Source organism: Ailuropoda melanoleuca, chromosome 3, assembly GCF_002007445.2.
Source record: "Ailuropoda melanoleuca isolate Jingjing chromosome 3, ASM200744v2, whole genome shotgun sequence".
NCBI lineage: Eukaryota > Metazoa > Chordata > Mammalia > Carnivora > Ursidae > Ailuropoda > Ailuropoda melanoleuca.
In genome coordinates, this window is record NC_048220.1 from 47,578,754 (window position 1) to 47,597,881 (window position 19,128).

Sequence of the window (19,128 nt, forward strand, 5' to 3'; positions counted from 1 at the left end):
TGAGCTGAAGGCAGATGCTTAAACAGAGCCACCCGGGCGCCCCAGGAAATGTAACTTAATGGAGGGGTGTAAAGCTTTTAACTATTTCCTGGGAAACCTTTTCTCGGGAGAAATTTACCTTTCCTGGTCCCAGTCCCGATCCCGGCATGGGGGGTGGTGGAGGGAGAAAAGAGTTCCATGGAGCAGCTTTTGACTTGATGTTATTTGGCTTATTTCCAGGAGACCTGGAGGAGTTCTCACTTTCATCTGTTGAAATCTGACTTTCGTTTTCATTCTTTAAAAAGTAAAAAATAGATGTATTTTTGTTATAAAGGTATTAAAAAAGAATTAAAGCCTCAGTAGATCAAACTAACAACCAGTTATATTGTTCACTTTCTCATCCCCTCTCGGTTTCCAAGAATTCTCCCCCACCCCCCCCCATCCTTACCTCCTGAGCATTCTGTTCTACATTATTAGCTACTTCAGAGGCTGGGGAAAGTAGATCAGACATATTTTGCTCCTCCCTATTTCCATATCCAGTGTAAACCACAATGCAGGTTTCTTTCTTAAAATCAATTGAAGCAATGGTAGCTGGGTAAACGCAGCCGTCTTCTGACCAAATGGCAGAACATTTGTCACCAACTTTCCACTATAAAAGAAACCAAAGATACATACACGCACATATTTCCTTTAAAGAGGATAAACTGTGATCTTGTTAAGGTAGGGTATGGTAGGTTGCGGAGGGGACAGTCTCCAGCTAACTCATCTGAAAGGCAGAATGATATAGTCAAAAAGGCTCAGGGCCGAAAACGCCTAAATCTGAATTTCCAAGATAAATATAATTTTGTTTACATAATCAAGCCATGTATTTGTCAATATAATATAAATTCTGCCATTTATATAATCATGGACAAGTTTCTTAATCTATTTCAGTCTCACTTTCCTCATCTGTTAAATAATTATAATAAAATCTACTTCATATATCGGTTGTGAAGAACAGAAAGGGGGGAAAGTGTGTAAAGTGACCTGCACTCTGGTCCAGCACATGGGCGAGCTTATCAAATGTTAGCTCTCTTTCCCCTTGGTAATGATAAAACTAAAGGAACTGATGAGACACCAAAATATTTAGCTTTCGGGTCTACTGTTTTAAATAGGAGAAATGATTCCATCCAGAATTTTTGGTTCCTGGGTATTAGTTTAAGGGTTGTTGGTGGGGGGGGGGGGAGAGGCATAGTCATCTCTCAGTTTAAGCAGAACACTGCCAATTCAGATTAAGGCTCTGACGTACTCCTCCCAAAAAGCACTGGGTTCCTCTACCCCACGCCTCACATAAAGTAAACACAATTTTCAATTGATCATTTCCACCGAATTCATTATACTTTTACTAACATGCATTTTTCTAAACTATAGAAAGTTTAATAGCTATTTTAGAAATTTTGTGATTACCTGTCAATGGAAAACACTATACTAATCATGTAAGTTAAAAATATTTTACACTATTATTAAAAATATCAACAAGAAGTTCTTTGAAGTTCAATCTCAATGTTTTAAAATAACCTGCTTCAGGGGCGTTGTAGCATTCTTTTTTTGGCTCTTATTCTTCTTAGCAGGTTTTCTTTTAGGTGTGCCTTTTGGTTTATCTGAAGCTTCAGAAATTTCACCATTCTTTAGGGCATGCTATGAAAACATGAATAGAAATGTACGTGTTACAGGGTAAGACATGAAAAAAAGTGTAACAATAGAACTCAGTCACTACAAGCTGGTCTCAAGGCCCCATCAGCTCAGACGGCTTCTACCTCCTCTCTTCATCATGCCACATGCTGCAGAAACTATTCCGGAAGCCATCCTGTATCTGATTATCAGCTCTAAGGACCCTTTCATTTTTTTTATTTATTTTTTTAAAATAGTCGGTTAAGTGTCTGCCTTCGGCTCAGGGTGTGATCCTGGCGTTCTGGGATCGGGCCCCACATCAGGCTCCTCCGCTGGGAGCCTGCTTCTTCCTCTCCCACTCCCCCTGCTTGTGTTCCCTCTCTCGCTGGCTGTCTCTAATAAAGAAATAAATAAATCTTTAAAAAAAAAAATAAGATTTTATTTATTTATTTCTCAGAGAGAGAGAGAGAAAGAGAGTGAGCGCACAAGCAGGGGGAGAGGCAGGCAGAGGGAGAAGCAGGTTCCCCGCTGAGCAAGGAGCCTGATGTGGGACTCGATCCCAGGACTCAAGGATCATGACCTGTGCTGAAGGCAGATGCTTAACTGACTGAGCCACCCAGGTGTCCCTCTAAGGACCCTTTCATTAAGTCCCCACTCTCACCCTTTCTGTAACATTATATTCTATTGATCATTTGTCTTAAAATTCATGACATTTTGGATGATATAGCAATGCAGAACTCTAATGCTTTATTACCTCTCTGATCAAGTCTTAACCTTGGGCATTCCCAAAAAGAACTGTCCATCCTTCTTTACCGGTTTATGATCATGTATTCCTATTAATTCAATTATAACCTCTATGCAAGCAGACTTCTAAAGCTATTATCCAGGTGACATTTCTTCTTCATCCAATCTAACATTTCCAATTACCAATTTCCTATCCTCACATTTACTTCAAACTCAACACAATTAAAAGTAAACTATCTTTTCCTCTACTCAGATTACTTTCCTCTGCAATATCTACTTCAAACTCAACACAGTTAAAAGTAAACTATCGGGGTGCTGGGTGGCTCAGTCAGTTAAGTATCCAACTCTTGATTTCAAGTCAGGTCATGATCTCAGAGTTGGGAGACTGAGCCCCACATCAGGCTCTGTGCTCAACATGGACTCTGCTTGGGATTCTCTCTCTCGCCCTCTGCCCCACACCCTTCTCACACTCTCAATCTCTCTCTCAAAAAAATAAATCTTTAAAAACAAATAAATAAAAATAAACCAGCTTTCCCTCTACTCAGACTACTTCCCTCTACAATATCATCAATTCCATCCATCACTGAGCCCCACTTTAATCTGCATTTTACAGAACCTTGCAATTAGTATGATTCTACTCTAAGGGTATACTGAAAAGCATTACTGACAAATTTGAATTCAGCTTCAAGGATGACATATAGTTTTGATCTTTACCTCATGCTACACGAGTGACTGAGGGAAAGAAGTGGATCTTGTACCTGGTGCTCTCTGTGAAGATATGCTCTTTGCCTGGACTACTGATGGCCCATGTATGGTGCTCAAAAAAGCGAAATACCTCACATGGAAGGGAAAGTGATAATGCTGGACAACTGTGTAAATGTCTTGTTTGGGCCACAAAAACAGACTACATCCCCTAAAAGAACAGTATATCTCTATCATCAGGAACACGTAACTTGATAACCAACTCAGAGGATTTGGGGAAGATTAATTTAACATAAGCACAGCACTTAGAACAGTGCCTAAGATGTTGTAAACACTCTACAAGTACTAATTATAGCACTAGTGATATTTATCATTATTATTTCAATGAAGGCTTGTTAAATGAAAATTATAATTCAGGGTGCCCTTCCATTAATCTGAATTAGAGAACTTCTGTAGTTTGATACAATGCAAACACTTTAAAAGAAAGTAATGTTTACAATTCTACTTAGTTGCCTTTGCTAAAGGAATGACATAGAGAGCCTACCGATTTTTAAAAGAAGATTATCAGCTAAGCTAACTAGCCAATGATATCTATTGGTCTTCAAAATTAGAACTGAATAATATGTACATTAACACTTTATGTTATCAGTTAATGTTTTTCCAAATGATTAACATGAGGAAATAAGGAAAAGAGTAAGTAAACATTTCATACCTTAAACGAAGCCACAGCTTTATCATAAGCTTTTATCAATGCTGTATCATCCCAAATGTCAGAATCATCACTCTGGGAAGGGTAAAGAACAAAAACAATTAATGTTTAAATGGATTTCATCAAAATGTATGTTAGATAGTATCAAGAGCCATCTTACTCCAGACATAATGAAATTACACAAAAACAGGTATTTAAAATTCTAAATAAAACTACAGAAAGCCTACCTACTTAGAGAGTATGTGACATTACCACCAAAGCTAGACCTATGTAAATGCTCTAAGAGGTACGCTGAAAAGTGAATGCTCCACTATCTATCTATTTATTTAAAATCTTTTATTTATTTATTTATTTATTTATTTATTTATTTATTTATTTATTTATTTATTTATTTGAAAGAGATCACAACCAGGGGGAATGGCAGCGGGAGGGAAGCAGGCTCCTTGCTGAGCAGGGAACCTGATGCGGGGCTCAATCCCAGGACTCTGGAATCATGACCTGAGCTGAAGGCAGCCGCTTAACTGACTGGGCGACCCAGGCGCCCAAATGCTCCACAATAAGTGGGTATGGTCAAGCATAACCCATGTTTCAGTCTTTTCTAAGAGCTGATAAAGGGTTTAACTTGGCAGTGTGGGAAAATACCTGGCCATTAGCTTGACTTTGTACAGACTGCAGTAATGCTAGTCTGACCACAGAATCTGTGGTCCAAAGAATAGTCTTTTCCCCTTGACTTACACTGTGTCTAGCTTATTCAAAGAATTCTCAAAATGTTTAAGGTTATAAACTATTAATAGTGACTAATAAATCTTCATTTTATTTATTTATTTATTTTTAAAGACTTTCATTTATTTGACTGAGCGGGACTGGGCGGGAGAGAGAGAGAGAGAGGGAGAGAGAGAACACAAGCAGGGGAGCAGCAGGCAGAGGGAGAGGGAGAAGCAGGCTCCCCACTGAGCAGGGAGCCTGTTCCAGGAGGACTGAGCCACCCACACGCCCTTGGAGAGGGCATTCTTAAGAGTAAAACACCTGGCAACTCAAAATCCTCGCATGGCAATGGTTATTGTCAGATCAGGGAAAGAGGACATTTCAAAATGAAAAGAGAGGACAACTCAGATTTTATACAAAGCTATTATAACAAAAACTATTTTAGCTGATAAAACTTCCCAAATAACAATCACAAAAAGAAGGAAACACAATAACCAACCGAAATTAAATATTCTTAAACTAGCATCCACAAACCACCTTGAAACAAATATTTAAAAAACTTAGATGACAAAATGGCAAAAGGGCAAGGTTTGAATCAGGAGTTAAAGTCAAGAAAGAAATGGAAGGGGGCGCCTGGGTGGCACAGCGGTTAAGCGTCTGCCTTCGGCTCAGGGCGTGATCCCGGCGTTATGGGATCGAGCCCCACGTCAGGCTCTTCTGCTATGAGCCTGCTTCTTCCTCTCCCACTCCCCCTGCTTGTGTTCCCTCTCTCGCAGGCTGTCTCTATCTCTGTCGAATAAATAAAAAATAAAATCTTAAAAAAAAAAAAAAAAAAGAAAGAAATGGAAGAAAAAGTAATGCTGGCTACAAAGTACCCAAGGAAAAATACATATGACTGAAAATTTAAGGGGTACCAAGGAAAAGCCATTAAAAAAAAGAAGAAGAAGAAAAGAAAAATAAGAAGTGAAATAAATATGGATGACTAGCAAAGAATATTCAATGTATGTATAAATGGGGTCCCTGAAGAATAAAGGCTAAAAAACCAAAACAAAAGCTCTAAAAAAAACCTCTCAGAGCCTGTAAACAAAAAGACCAAGTCACTTACAAAATAAAGAATATCAATTACTATTAGACTTTCCCACAGAAATTTAAAGTATGAGCCAAGGACTTTGTGATACATCCTACCTGTCCTTGGAGTACCAAGGTTAACTTTATAACGTGCAAGAACACTATACTCACTAGTCTTTGCAGAGGAATCTACTGAAAATAAGCTTCATCCAACTACGATATGAACAGGAAATCTTGGGTTAAAAAAAAAACCCCAACGCTGTTAGCATCAAATACACGTAACTGCATTTCTAAGAGAAAAGTAAAGTGCATTTGGCCCTTGAACACAGTGCCAACTCCTCTCTCCCCCCGACCCCCTCCCTGCAGTCAAAAATCTGTGTATAACTTTTTTTTTAAAGTAGGCTCCATACCTAACATGGGGGCTTGAAGTCACAACCCAAAATCAAGAGTCACAAGCTCTACTGACTGAGCTAACCGAGCACTCCTCGGTGTATAACTTCTGACCCGCCAAAACCTTAACTACTAATAGCCTACTGTTGACCACAAAGAAACAGTACAGATAACATGAACAGCCCATTAACACACATTTGGTATAAGTAAAATATACCATATTTTTACATTAAACTAAAGAAAATATTAAAATCCTAAGTAAAATAAATTTATAGTACCATACTGTATTTATGGCAAAAATTCACATATAGGTGGACCTACACAGCTCAAACCAGTGTTGTTCAAGGGTCAACATCTGTTAAATTGACAAGCTGATTCTAAAACTCAAATGGAAATACGAAGGACCTAGAATGGCCAAAACAATTTTTGTTTTTTCTTTTTTAAAGATTTTATTTATTTATTTATTTATTTATTTGAGAGAGAGAGAGACAGCACTCAAGGGAGAGTGGGGGGGAGGGGCAAATGGAGAGGAAGAAGCAGTCTTCCTGCTGAGCAGGAAGCCCACGGGGTTCTCAATCTCAGGACCCTGAGATCATGACCTGAACCCAAGGCAGATGCTTAACCCACTGTGCCACTCAGGTGCCCGAAGCCAAAAACAATTTTGAAAAAGCAAAGCAAAGTTAGAAGATTTACATTATCTGACTTCAAGATGCACTGCGAAGCTACAAAAAGTGTGATATTAGCATCAAGATAGGCTAATGTAATAAAACTGAGTCAGAAATAATCCCATACGGGGCGCCTGGGTGGCACAGCGGTTAAGCGTCTGCCTTCAGCTCAGGGCGTGATCCCGGTGTTGTGGGATCGCCCCACATCAGGCTCTTCTGCTATGAGCCTGCTTCTTCCTCTCCCACTCCCCNCCCACACCCCCTGCTTGTGTTTCCCTCTCTCGCTGGCTGTCTCTATCTCTGTTGAATAAATAAATAAAATCTTTAAAAAAAAAAAAATCCCATACACATGACTAATTTGTAACGAAGGTACAAATGCAATTTAGTAGAGAAAGTATAGTAGTGTCAACAAATGGTGCTGCAACAATTGGAAGCTCTTATGCAGAGAAAAGAATTGCATCCCTTTCTTTCTTTCTTTTATTTATTTATAGAGACAGCCAGCAAGAGAGGGAACACAAGCAGGGAGAGCGGGAGAGGAAGAAGCAGGCTCATAGCGGAAGAGCCTGTGCATCTCTTTCTTGAGCCATACTCAAAAACTGATCACAGAAATGTAAAATGTAAAACATAAAACTGTAAGACTTAAGAGACTTAAGAGAAAAATTCTTGTGATGTTAGATTGCCTACAAAAAAAGAACAGTGGGGGAAAAAAAACCCTGAAAAATTAGATTTCAGCAAAATGAAGAATTTCTATTCCTAAAAAGACAATGTTAAGAGACTGAAAAACCAAGCCACAAACTGGGAGAAAATAACTGCGAATTACCTATCTGGTAAAGGTTTTGTATGTAGCATATTTGAAGAACTTATAAATACTGACAAACACAATCCAATTTAAAAACAGACAAAATGGGGCACCTGCGTGATTCAGGTGGTTAAGTGTTTGACCTTGGTTCAGGTCATGATCTCAGCATTCTGAGATGGAGCCCCGTGTCAGGCTCCATGCCCAGTGGGGAGGCTGCTTCTCCCTCTCCCTCTCCCCCTTCACCTGCTTGTGTTCTCTCATACAAATAAATAAGTAGACAGACAAAAGATCTCAGCACTTCGTCAAAGAAGATAGTAAATGGATAGCAAATAAACACATAAAATGACAATCAATATCATCAGTCGTTAAGGAAATGCTAACTAAAATCACAAGATAGGGGTGCCCGGCTGGCTCAGTCCACGGAGCATACAACTCCTGATCCCGGAGCTGTGAGTTTGAGCCCCACGCTGGGTGCAGAGATTACCTAAAACAAACAAACACCAAACTTTAAAACAATAAATAAAATCTTGAGATGACATCTTGAGAATGTCTAAAATTAACAAGAATGACCATTCCAAATATTAACAAGGATGTGGAAAAAATGGAAATGTCATACATTGCTAGTCAAAATGTAAAATGGTACAACCACTCTGAAGAAGAGCTTGGCACTCCCCTCTGCTTTTTTAAAGATCTAACTGAATTTATTCAATGGGTAGCATCCCATTTAACAAACACAGGGTGCTCCCAAGGCAGTTTTGTTTTGTTTTGTTTTAAAGATTTTATTTATTTATTTGACAGAGATAGAGACAGCCAGCGAGAGAGGGAACACAGGCAGGGGGAGTGGGAGAGGAAAAAGCAGGCTCATAGCAGAGGAGCCTGATGTGGGGCTTGATCCCATAACGCAGGGATCACGCCCTGAGCCAAAGGCAGACGCTTAACCGCTGTGCTACCCAGGCACCCCAGTTTTTTTTTTTTAAAGTAGGCAGCACATCCATCATGGGGGTTTGAACTCATGACCCTGAGATCAAGAGTCGCATGCTCTAATGACTGGGACAGCCAATAAGAAGGCAGCTTCTTATTAAAGAGTTAAAATACACCTACTCCATGAGTAGATTTCCAAAAGAAATGAAAACTTAGGGCCATACAGAGTCTTCTCCATTAAAATCCACAGCAGCTCTATTAGTGACAGTCACCAATGAAAACAATCCAAATATCCATGAACAAGTTAATGGATAAACAAATCATAGTATATTAATGCAATGCGATACTACAGAAGTAAAAAGGAATGCGCAATATGTACAATGAAATGTGTGAAACTCAAAGTAACTATTATGAACAAAGGAAACCAAAGATTTCATGTTTATAAAATTCTAGAAAATGTATACTCATCTGTGGTAACAGAAAGTGTGATCCGACAGTTACTGCAGAACAGGAGATGAGGAATGAAAGGGAAGGACTATAAAGGGGTATAAGAAAATCCGAACTAGCCCACACACTGAGATCACGAAAAAAAGAAAAGGCTGTTGGGGAATCTGGCTCGGTTGGTTAAGTGCCCAATATATTTTTTTTTTTTTTAGATTTATCCATTTATTTGAGTGAGAGAGACCGAGAGAGAGAGAGAGAGAGAGAATGTGTATGTGCATGAGAATGGGGTAAGGGGGAGAGGGAGAGTAGCAGACTGGCACTGAGCAAGGAACTGGATGCGGGGCTTGATCCCATGACCCTGGGATCAAGACCCAAGCCAAAATCAAGACCTGGATGCCCAATCAACTGGCGCTGCTAAGCGTCTGACTCTTGATTTCAGCTTGGACCACGATCTCGGGGTTGTGGGACAGAGCCCCATGTCAGGCTCTGCGCTAAGCATGAAGCCCACTTGGGATTCCTGCTCTCCTTCTCCCTCTGCCTCTCTCTACTCGTGCTCTCCCCTCTAAAAATAAACAAATAAAATTTTTAAAAAGGCTGCCAATCTCTAGCGGCTTGCTCCCGGGCTACTATAGCTCCAATTGCTATATGAATGCAACCACATGGAAGCTCTGAAGAATTGCCCAGCTAGGCCTTCATAAATTCCTCACCCACAGAAACTATGACAGTTAATAAAATGATTATTACTGCTCTTTTTAAAAGATTTTATTTATCCATTTGACAGGGAGAGGGGGAGTGAGAGAGCGCACAAGCAGATGGAGTGGCAGGCAGAAGGAAAGGGAGCAGTAGGCTCCCTGCTGCGCAGAGAGCCTGCCATGGGGCTCAATCCCAGGACCCAGGGATCGTCCTGGGATAGTGACCTGAGCCAAAGGCAGACACCTCACCGACAGAGCCACCCCAGCACCCCACGATTATTACTATTTCAAGCTACTACCTTTTGGGTGATTTGTTATACAACAGCCACCACAACAGGCCATGAGCACTGTCTTTATATAACTGTTTCTCGGTCACCAGTAGCAGCCTAGGTTTCTCAAGGTATTCCTCATGTTCTGCCATGTTCTACAATTCTCAATTATGGACACTTCTGCTGCGATCTCTTGAGTAATCAGCAAATCCTGCTCCCGATATCTTTAACCTCTTCTCTGAATATTCCCTTTATCTTCTTGCTTTAAAATCTAGCTCTCCCTGAAGATGCTTCTTTCCTTGCAGACATTTCAAATGAAGTATTTTCCCCTCCATATCCATCAAATCACTGTACCACAGATGGGGAAGCAATCTTCCTTGCTCCTCACACCCCCTTCCAGATTTTTCTTCCTCCTTCCTTCCTGATAACTCTGTTTTAAAAATCCTGTTACCACACAGCATCAGGGAAATACAAATCAAAATCACAATGAGATACCACCTCATACCAGTCAGAATGGCTAAAATTAATGAGTCAGGAAATGACAGGTGTTGGCGAGGATGCAGAGAAAGGGGAACCCTCCTACACTGTTAGTGGGAATGCAAGCTGGTGCAGCCACTCTGGAAGACAGTATGGAGGGTCCTCAAGAAGCTGAAAATAGAGCTACCCTACAAACCTGCAATTGCACTACTGGGTATTTACCCCAAAGATACAAATGTAGTGATCCGAAGGGGCACCTGCACCCCAATGTTTATAGCAGCAATGTCCACAAAGCTAAACTATGGCAACAGCCCAGATGTCCACTGACAGATGAATGGATAAAGAAGATGTGGGGTGTGTGTGTGTGTATAATGAAATATTATACGGTCATCAAAAAAACGAAATCTTGCCACTTGCAACGACGTGGATAGAACTACAGGGTATCATGCTAAGCAAAATAGAAATAAGTCAGAGAAAGACAATTATGATCTCATTGATAATGTGGAATTTGAGAAACAAGTCAGAGGATCATAGGGGAAGAGAGGAAAAAAATGAAACGAGGAAACGAGAGGGAGACAAACCATAAAAGACTCTTAATCTCAGGAAACTGAGGGTTGCTGGAGTGGAGGGGGGTGGGAGGAATGGGGGTGGTTGGGTGATGGACACTGGGGAGGGTATGTGTTGTGGTGAGTGCTGTGTATTGTGTAAGACTGATGAATCACAGACCTGCACCCCTGAAACAATACATTATATATTAATAATCAAAAAAATAAATAAATAAAATCCTGTTACCAGACTCCACTGTCTACTATTCCTCTTCATGCAGTCATCTACAGCCATCTGAGCCACATTTCCCCATTCCAAGATTTATACCCCAGTACTCTCTGCATTACTTCTGTCATTCCTGATTATTTAGAAACCCATGTAGATGATCCTTCCAATATCTTACATTGCAAGTCTTTAAACTCCTCCCTATCAATGATCTTGTACGCCACCCAATCGCAGCTAGTAACTTACGTGGTTCTTACTTATTATAACCAATAACTATAACTTTTCCATAAACTAACTCAGTTTAAAGAATCCTACTCTCCCTGGGCAGAAGAGATGAGCAGGCATTTCTTGATAGAAGACACAGACGGCCAAACCATACATGAAAATCAAAACCTCAATGAGACATCAACTCACACCTGTCATAATGGCTAAAATCAAAAACACAAGAAACAAGTGTGGATGACGATGTGCAGAAAAAGGAATGCTCATGCACTGTTGGTGACACTGCAAACTGGAGCAGCCACCACGGAAAACAGTATGGAGATTACTCAAAAAATTAATAATAGAACTACTCCTCCCCCCAGCAAAAAGAACTACCCTATGGTCCAGTAACCGCACTGAATATTTACCCCAAGAATACAAAACACTAACCTGAAAGGATATATGCACCCCTATGTTTATTTTATTTTATTTATTTTTTAAAGATTTTATTTATTTATTCGACAGAGATAGAGACAGCCAGCGAGAGAGGGAACACAAGCAGGGGGGTGGGAGAGGAAGAAGCAGGCTCATAGTGGAGGAGCCTGATGTGGGGCTCGATCCCATAACGCCGGGATCACGCCCTGAGCCGAAGGCAGACGCTTAACCGCTGTGCCACCCAGGCGCCCCACCCCTATGTTTATTTTAAAAATCATTTTATTTCGTTAAGTGTATTCTTTAATCCCCATCCCTTCACCCACCTCCCCTCTCACAACCATCAGTCTGTCCTCTATAGTTAAGAGCCTTTCTCGGTTTGTCTCTTTTTCCCTTTGTTTTCCTTCTTTTTTTATTTTAAAGTAGGCTCCAGGCCTAACATGGAGCCTAATGTGGGGCCTGACTCATGACCCTGAGATAGAGACCTGAGCTGAGATTCAAGTCAGATGCTTTACCAACTAAGCCACCCAGGTGCCCATTTGTTTTGTTTCTTAAATTCCACATCAGAGTGAAATCATATGTTATTTGTTTTTCTCTGACCTATTTCACTTAGCATTATACTCTCTAGCTCTATGCATGTTATTGCAAATGGCAAGACTTGATTCTTAAGACTAAGTAATAATCAATCCATTGGGTATGTATCACACATCATCTTTATCCATCATGTATCAATCTCTTCTACTCCACTGAGCTATGTATGTATTTTTATGCCAGTACCATACTGTTTTAATTACTACCACTCTGTTACATAACTTGAAATCTGGAATTGTGATACCTTCAGTTTTGTTTTTCTTTCTCAAGATTGCTTTGGCTATTTGAGTTCTTTTGTAGTACCACATAAATCAGGAAGCCTGATGCCGCGCTCCATCCCAGGACCCTGGGATCATGACCTGAGCCAAAGGCAGACGCTTAACAGCTGAGCCACCCAAGCGCCCCTGAGTAGTATAGACATTTTAACAATATTTGTTCTTCCAACCCATGAGCATAGAATGAATGTCTTTCCATTTTTTTGTACTGTCTTGGATTTCTTTCATCAGTGTTTCACCTCTATGTTTACTGCAGCATTATTTACAATAGCCAAATTATGGAAGCAGCCTAAGTGTCCACTGACAGATGAATGGATAAAGAAGGTGTGGTAATATACACAATGGAATATTATTCAGCTATAAAAATGAGGTCTTGACATTTGCAACAACACAGATGGACCTAGAGAGTATAATATTAAGTGAAATAAGTCAGAGAAAGACAAATACCATATGATCTCACTCATGTGGAATTTAAGAAACAAAACAAAGGAACAGGGAGCACCAGACTGGCTCAGTTAGTGGAGGATGCAATTCTTAATCCCAGGGTAGTGAGTTCAAACCGCATGATGGGCGTGGATTCTCCTTAAAAAACAGAAAACAAAACAACAACAAAAAAAACACAAATGAAGGGGGGAAAAAAGAGAGAAAAACCAAGAAATAGACTCTTAACTGTTGAGAACTGACGGTTACCAGAGGGGAGGGGGCTGGGGAGATGGGTGAAATAGGTGAAGGGAATTAAGAGTAAATTTACCATGATGAGTGATGTAGAGAAGTACTGAACCACTATATTGTACACCTGAAACTAATATAACACTGTGTTAAGTATACTGGAATTAAAATTAAAAACTTAACTAAAAAAAAGAATCTTACTCTCCAACTATCACCTTCTAGCCTCTGCAACTTATTCCTTCTAGTAGCTGGATGATGGCAATCATTCCACTTCACTGGGACAAAACACTGACCCTTCAACTTTTTAAGTCTTAGAGTCCTCACCCCATTTCTTAGCCAGCTTAAATTCTACGGTCAATTATTAAAGACAATTCCATCGTACCTCTCCCTTTCTTACATTCTCTTGGTAAAACTACAGCCTCCCCCCACATTTTAAAAAGGATTTTATTTATTTCAGATAGAGTGAGAGACCACAAGTGGGGAGAGGGGCAGAGGAAGAGGGAGAAGCAGGCTCTCCCCTGAGCAGGGAGCCTGACGTGGGTGGGGCTCTATCCCAGGACCCTGGGATCATGACCTGAGCCACAGGCAGATGCACCTGAGCTACCCAGGCGCTCCAAACTACAGCCCTTTTAATTTCAACTCTTAATTCACTCTGTGCCTGCCCTCACACACCTGAATTGAACTTAGCTGAAGAAAAATACAATTATGCTACCTACTCTCCTTTATACTCATGACCACAAATCTCAAGTAGACCTTTAATGTTGTCTAGCAACGCTTCCACTACATTTCCCTAGTCCAACACTCATCCACTCTCCCTAGTTTGTGCCTTCTCTCTGCCCCAACCTCCAACATCTGCCCCTCCTCACTCCTAGCTGAGGACTTTACTTCTTTAAGAACAGCCACAATCAAAATAGAACTTTCACAAATCTGTCCATCCACAAAGGTCTGCACCCACACAATTATCACAATATGAACCATCAATGTTTCTAACAAAGGCCAAATCCATCCTCTCCAGAACAGCGCTTCAACATTTCTCTTCTCGTGTCAAGTTTTCCATCCTTACTGGATCTTTCCCACCAGCCCACAAAACGTTGAAACAGGTTTCTCATCTTACAAACAAAAAACAAAATTGAGAGTCCTGTTTGTTTCAGTCCCCCCTCCATCTACTAGCCAATTCCTCTACCATTTAGTTACAACTTGAAATACTTATTTACAAATTTTCCCTTGATTTTCTTCTCTCCTGTTCCAAACTCACTCCTATCAGATTCTACCCAAAGTTGGTTGATCTTCACCCTTACAAACCTTCTCCACTTGCAGTCTCCCTTAGCACACCTCATTAAAAAGCAATTTCATCTTTTCAATGGTTCAGGGCAATCTTGGAATCATCTTTGACTTTCCTCTCTCAAATCTCCATTATTGAATCCATGTGCAAAACTAAATGTCTCTTGATTTCGAATTACACCTAAAATCCAAGTACTTTGCTTTTCATTGCTAACACCTTGGTCTAAAACTGAATCACTTCAACAGACTTCTAACTGGTTGGCCTGCTTCACCCGGGTCTGCCCCTCCCCCGCCCCGCACACTCCCCAGAGAGAATTGACAAACCGAGGTACGATCAAGGTGAGGCAGGGAATCGTCTCTTAGCTATCAGGCAGTCCAAGACGCAAGGGGAAGGAGCTTGTGGCTAAGGCTCCCAAATGGGTCAAGATGTAGAAACCTGGAATACGGCCCCGCAATCAGCGAACCCGCCAGGTCCGGGCCAGCCGCGGGGACCAGGAGGGGGGCGCTGGGAGCCCGCTCCCGGCACTCGTAGGGAGGCGGTGCCGTCCAAGACCTCACCTGGCCCGTGCCGCGCCGGAACAATACCGAGTCCTCCTGCTCTGGGACACCGCCACCTCCACCCATCGCCATGGCTAGCCGACTGCCGGGTGCACGGCGTGGGCCGCGTCTCTCTGAAAGTGACAACTTCCGCCGCTGGGGACCTCTGGGAGCGGAAGAGTACGGTGTCCTGGAGAGCCGCCACGCGGCCTGTAGGACTCCACGTGCTCTCTAGGAGTGGTCGCGATCTCCATGATTGGTCGCTTTCTTTTCTGTCTTCTTTCAATTCTTTGATTTCACTTTTCCGTATGTTCGTAGAGTGATAAGACCAGGGTGTTTTTGTTTCAAGCAAATTTCTATGGAAAATATTGTCCATTGCAGATAATTTAGGAAACGTGGCTAAGAAATACAAAAGTAAGTCTGGAGGTAACCAATAATAGAGCTACAGTTCTAAAAAGTTTTACAAAGTTTTGTGTTATTTTTCACAACCCCGTAAGTCCGGGGTTATTATTCCCATTTTAAAGATAAGGAAATTTACTTTGGTACATGTGTACCATAGACTAGACAGCAAAAAAAAAAAAAAAAGGAATAAGGGGCACCTGGCTAGCTCAGTAGTAGGGCACGTGACTCTTGATCTCGGGGGTTGTGAGTTACAGTCCCACATTAGGGGATAGAGATTACTTAAAATTTTTTAAAATAATGAACTATTGATCTCTCCCCCCTCCTCCCCCCCCTGGCAAAAGGAAAAAAGGCACAAAGCATTTTTACAGCTGTCTGGATTCCAGGTAGTAGAGTTCATGCCTTTAGCCACTTTTCAACCTTATCCATTCTCCCAAATCTTCTCTAGTAAATTTTGAAACTTAAAAAAGGAATCAAAATAAACAAATGGGACTGCATCAAATTTTCATTCTTTGCACAGTGAAGGAAAGCAACAGAACTACAAAAGAAACCTACCAAATGGGTGAAGACGTTCTCACATATGAATTAACTTGTAAGAGGTTAACATCCAAAATCTAGACCTCATAAAACTCAAAAAACAAAACAAAACCAAAAAAAGCAAAACCTCAAAAAACAGCAATTCCTTTAAAAAATGTGCAGATGCCCTGCATAGACATTTTTCCAAAGAACACATGGAGATGTCAACAGATACATGAAAAGATGCTCAATATCACTAACCATCAGGAAAATGCAAATCAAAACTACAATACAGGTGTCAGAATAGCTAATATCAGAAAGACAAGAAATAACAAGTGAGAGTAAGGATGTAAAAAGGGAATCCTCATGCATTATTGGTGGGAATATAAATTGATACCAACACCAGATGAGCGGATAAAGATGTGTTTATACACATATGCACAATGAAATCTTTCCGTTTACAACAACATGGACAGGCCTAGAGAGTGCCATGCTACGTGAAATAAGTCAGAGAAGGAAATACCATATGACTTCACTTACATGTGGAAACTAAAAAACAATTCAACAGATTGATAGAGAACAAACTGACAATTGCCAGGGGGTGGGAGGAGTAGGGTGGTGGATAAAGTGAAAGGGATAGACAAGAAAAATGGGATCAAATATTGTCTAATATTTAAGGAGGTGCATTTTTTTTTGTCTTTAGATGGATCAAGCAGGATTTTAGACCTTAGTAAGGTTTACCATTTACTTTTCCAGATTCTTTATTAAGTATTTAGGATTGCCAGATGGATTCCATGCACATGTAATTTTCTTAAAAAAAAAAAAATCAGGGCACCTGGGTGACTCAGTCATTAAGAGTCCTGGGATTGAGCCCTGCATCGGCCTCCCTGCTCAGCAGAAGGCCTGCTTCTCCCTCTCCCACTCCCTCTGCTGTGTCCCCTCTCTTGCTCTCTGTCAAATAAATAAAATCTTTTAAAAAAAAATTTACTAAAGGAAGTTTGAGGCCTATCCTACTATGGATATCAGAAATAGATGTTTTTAAAAACCACTGAGATTTTTCTCAATCATAAAAATTCTCACAATAGCATTTTTAAATTTTTTTGAGCAATCTCTTCACCCAATGTGGAGCTCGAACTCACCACCTGAAAATCAAGAGTCGCATGATCCTACGGGACCAGCCAGGAACCCCTTCACAATGGCATTTGATACAGAAATTGAAACAATTTGGAATGAGGTTTTTATTTTTTAAGGTATAATTTATGTACCATAAATTTCACCATTCTAAAGTAAACAGTTTTTTTGGGTATTTGAAAGGTTATGAAGCCACCACCAATTCCAGAACATTTCATCAACCCCAAAAGAAACCTTGAACCCATTAGCTGTCACTCCCTGTTCTTCCCTCCTTCCAGCCCCTCACAACTACTCATCACTTTCTCTCTGTATGGAGTAACTTATTTTGGAATTTTTATATAAATGGAAGATGTGGCCTTCTGTATCTGGATTTTCCCCCTTAGCATAAGGTTTTCAAGGAGGAAGAAGTATCTTAATTTAGAATGGCAGATTCTTTGTTGACAAAGTCTACTTGTCAGGACCAGGGTATCAACAAAAATGAACCTATGGAATTTTTGTTCTCAAAGAAAATATGTCCTTTTATTCCTGATGGTGACCTCTACATTTGAATTACTATATTTTATAGTTATTTCATATGATAGACCAAGCACTCAAAGAACAATGTAGTGAACTCCCAAAGAAAAACCATTTCACCTGACTTGAAGGCACTCATGAAAACATCAAATTTAACTTCATGAACTGGAGGCAATCTTCGTGCATATGGAATTTCCATACCAAAAACTACCTTCAGTGACTCTTGGAACTTGCCCATGAGCAAATAAAGGATTCAAATCATTAGTGATGAGGTTTTCGATTTGAATTTCAAGTGGAATAGTGAATAAACAAATGACAAGGCCAAAACCAATTAGTTGCTTACCCTTATGTTATCAGGGTCTAGGGGCAGGAGATCAGAGATGTATCAGTGATTTTAGTACAAAAATGCTCACAGAACTGTCACAGCCAGAGAAAGTTAAAAATTACAAATGATGTTTTTGAAGAATATTTAAATGATGTGATGGACAAACAGTAGTATAATTCATAAACGACATAGATATAATTAACCATCCAGTATCTGAGGTTTGGACTCCTCACCCTCACATCATATACCAAAGTACATTCTAGGTGATTTTTATAAACTTGGGATGGGGAAGAGCTTAAGATAGAAACAAGAAACCATGTAAGCACTGAAAACTCAAATACGTTTTGGGACTCAGGTGCATGATGTAAATAAGTTGAGTAGTAAGCAATAAGGGATCGTAGGTAATCAGTTAAGTCGAGACTATCCCTTCACCCTATCCTACACACTACGCCCAGTCCCTGCCCAAACAAAATGAATAGTTCACATTAAAAAGTTTTAACACATCAGACAGGACAAATCTGGTGTCAGTCTGCATCCTTACTTATAAAGAAACTAGACATACGATTATGTAATTAAAAATTCTGGCAAAAGCAAAATTAGTACAATGAAAAGACAAACAATAGTTTGGAAAATATTTTTCACATGTAAAAAAAGGTTACTATCCCTTATATATTTAGTATAAATAATTTATATAATTACATTATATAAATGTTTATATATTTTAAAAAAGCTTTATCCAAAGTAAAAACTGCAAAAAAAAAATAAGCCAAGAACAAAATATTCCTAGAAGAAAAAAACAAACATGGCCAATAAATATGAAAATAAGCCTTAGTCCTGCACTCAGTCTGCTGGTTTAATATCCCTAACCTGCCACTTACTAGCTGGGTAAGCTTGGGGGAAATTCCTTAATTAACACCTCAATTTCTTTATCTATACAGATAGATATAATAGTAGTGCCTATATCTGAAGGCTAAATGAAATAAAAAGCATTAAGCAGAGAGAAAACATGGGTAGATCAGAAGAGAAAATCCCGATGTCCAATAAACATGGAAAAAATGCTCAACCTCCGGGGTCAAGAAATTACTTATTATAACTAAGATATCATTTCTCTCTCAGGTTGGCAAAATTAGTAGAGTTTAATATTTGATGTTATCAAAGGCATGGGGATATGAAGAACTATTTTCTTGCTGGAAATACCTTTTTGAAATTGCAAATGCACGTACTATAACTTTGTCCTAAGAATCCTACCTTTAAGAATGCATTCTTACAGAAA

The 19,128-nt window shown here is 40.0% G+C and overlaps 1 protein-coding gene across 2 annotated transcripts in view; it reads right to left on the bottom strand.

Moving 5' to 3' along the window:
* LOC100465394 (survival motor neuron protein) overlaps positions 1 to 15,146 on the bottom strand; it is a 40,212-nt gene extending 25,066 nt beyond the window's left edge. For both annotated transcript variants that reach the window (XM_019796044.2, XM_034656327.1), the window contains exons 1-5: positions 14,993 to 15,146; positions 3,788 to 3,859; positions 1,537 to 1,656; positions 428 to 628; positions 119 to 274 (exon numbers count right to left, since the gene is read on the bottom strand). In XM_019796044.2, the coding sequence (XP_019651603.1) occupies positions 119 to 274; positions 428 to 628; positions 1,537 to 1,656; positions 3,788 to 3,859; positions 14,993 to 15,064 (621 nt within the window). In that variant the 5' untranslated portion in view covers positions 15,065 to 15,146. The remainder of the gene's footprint in view (positions 1 to 118; positions 275 to 427; positions 629 to 1,536; positions 1,657 to 3,787; positions 3,860 to 14,992) is intronic.
* Between the last annotated feature and the right edge of the window lie 3,982 nt (positions 15,147 to 19,128).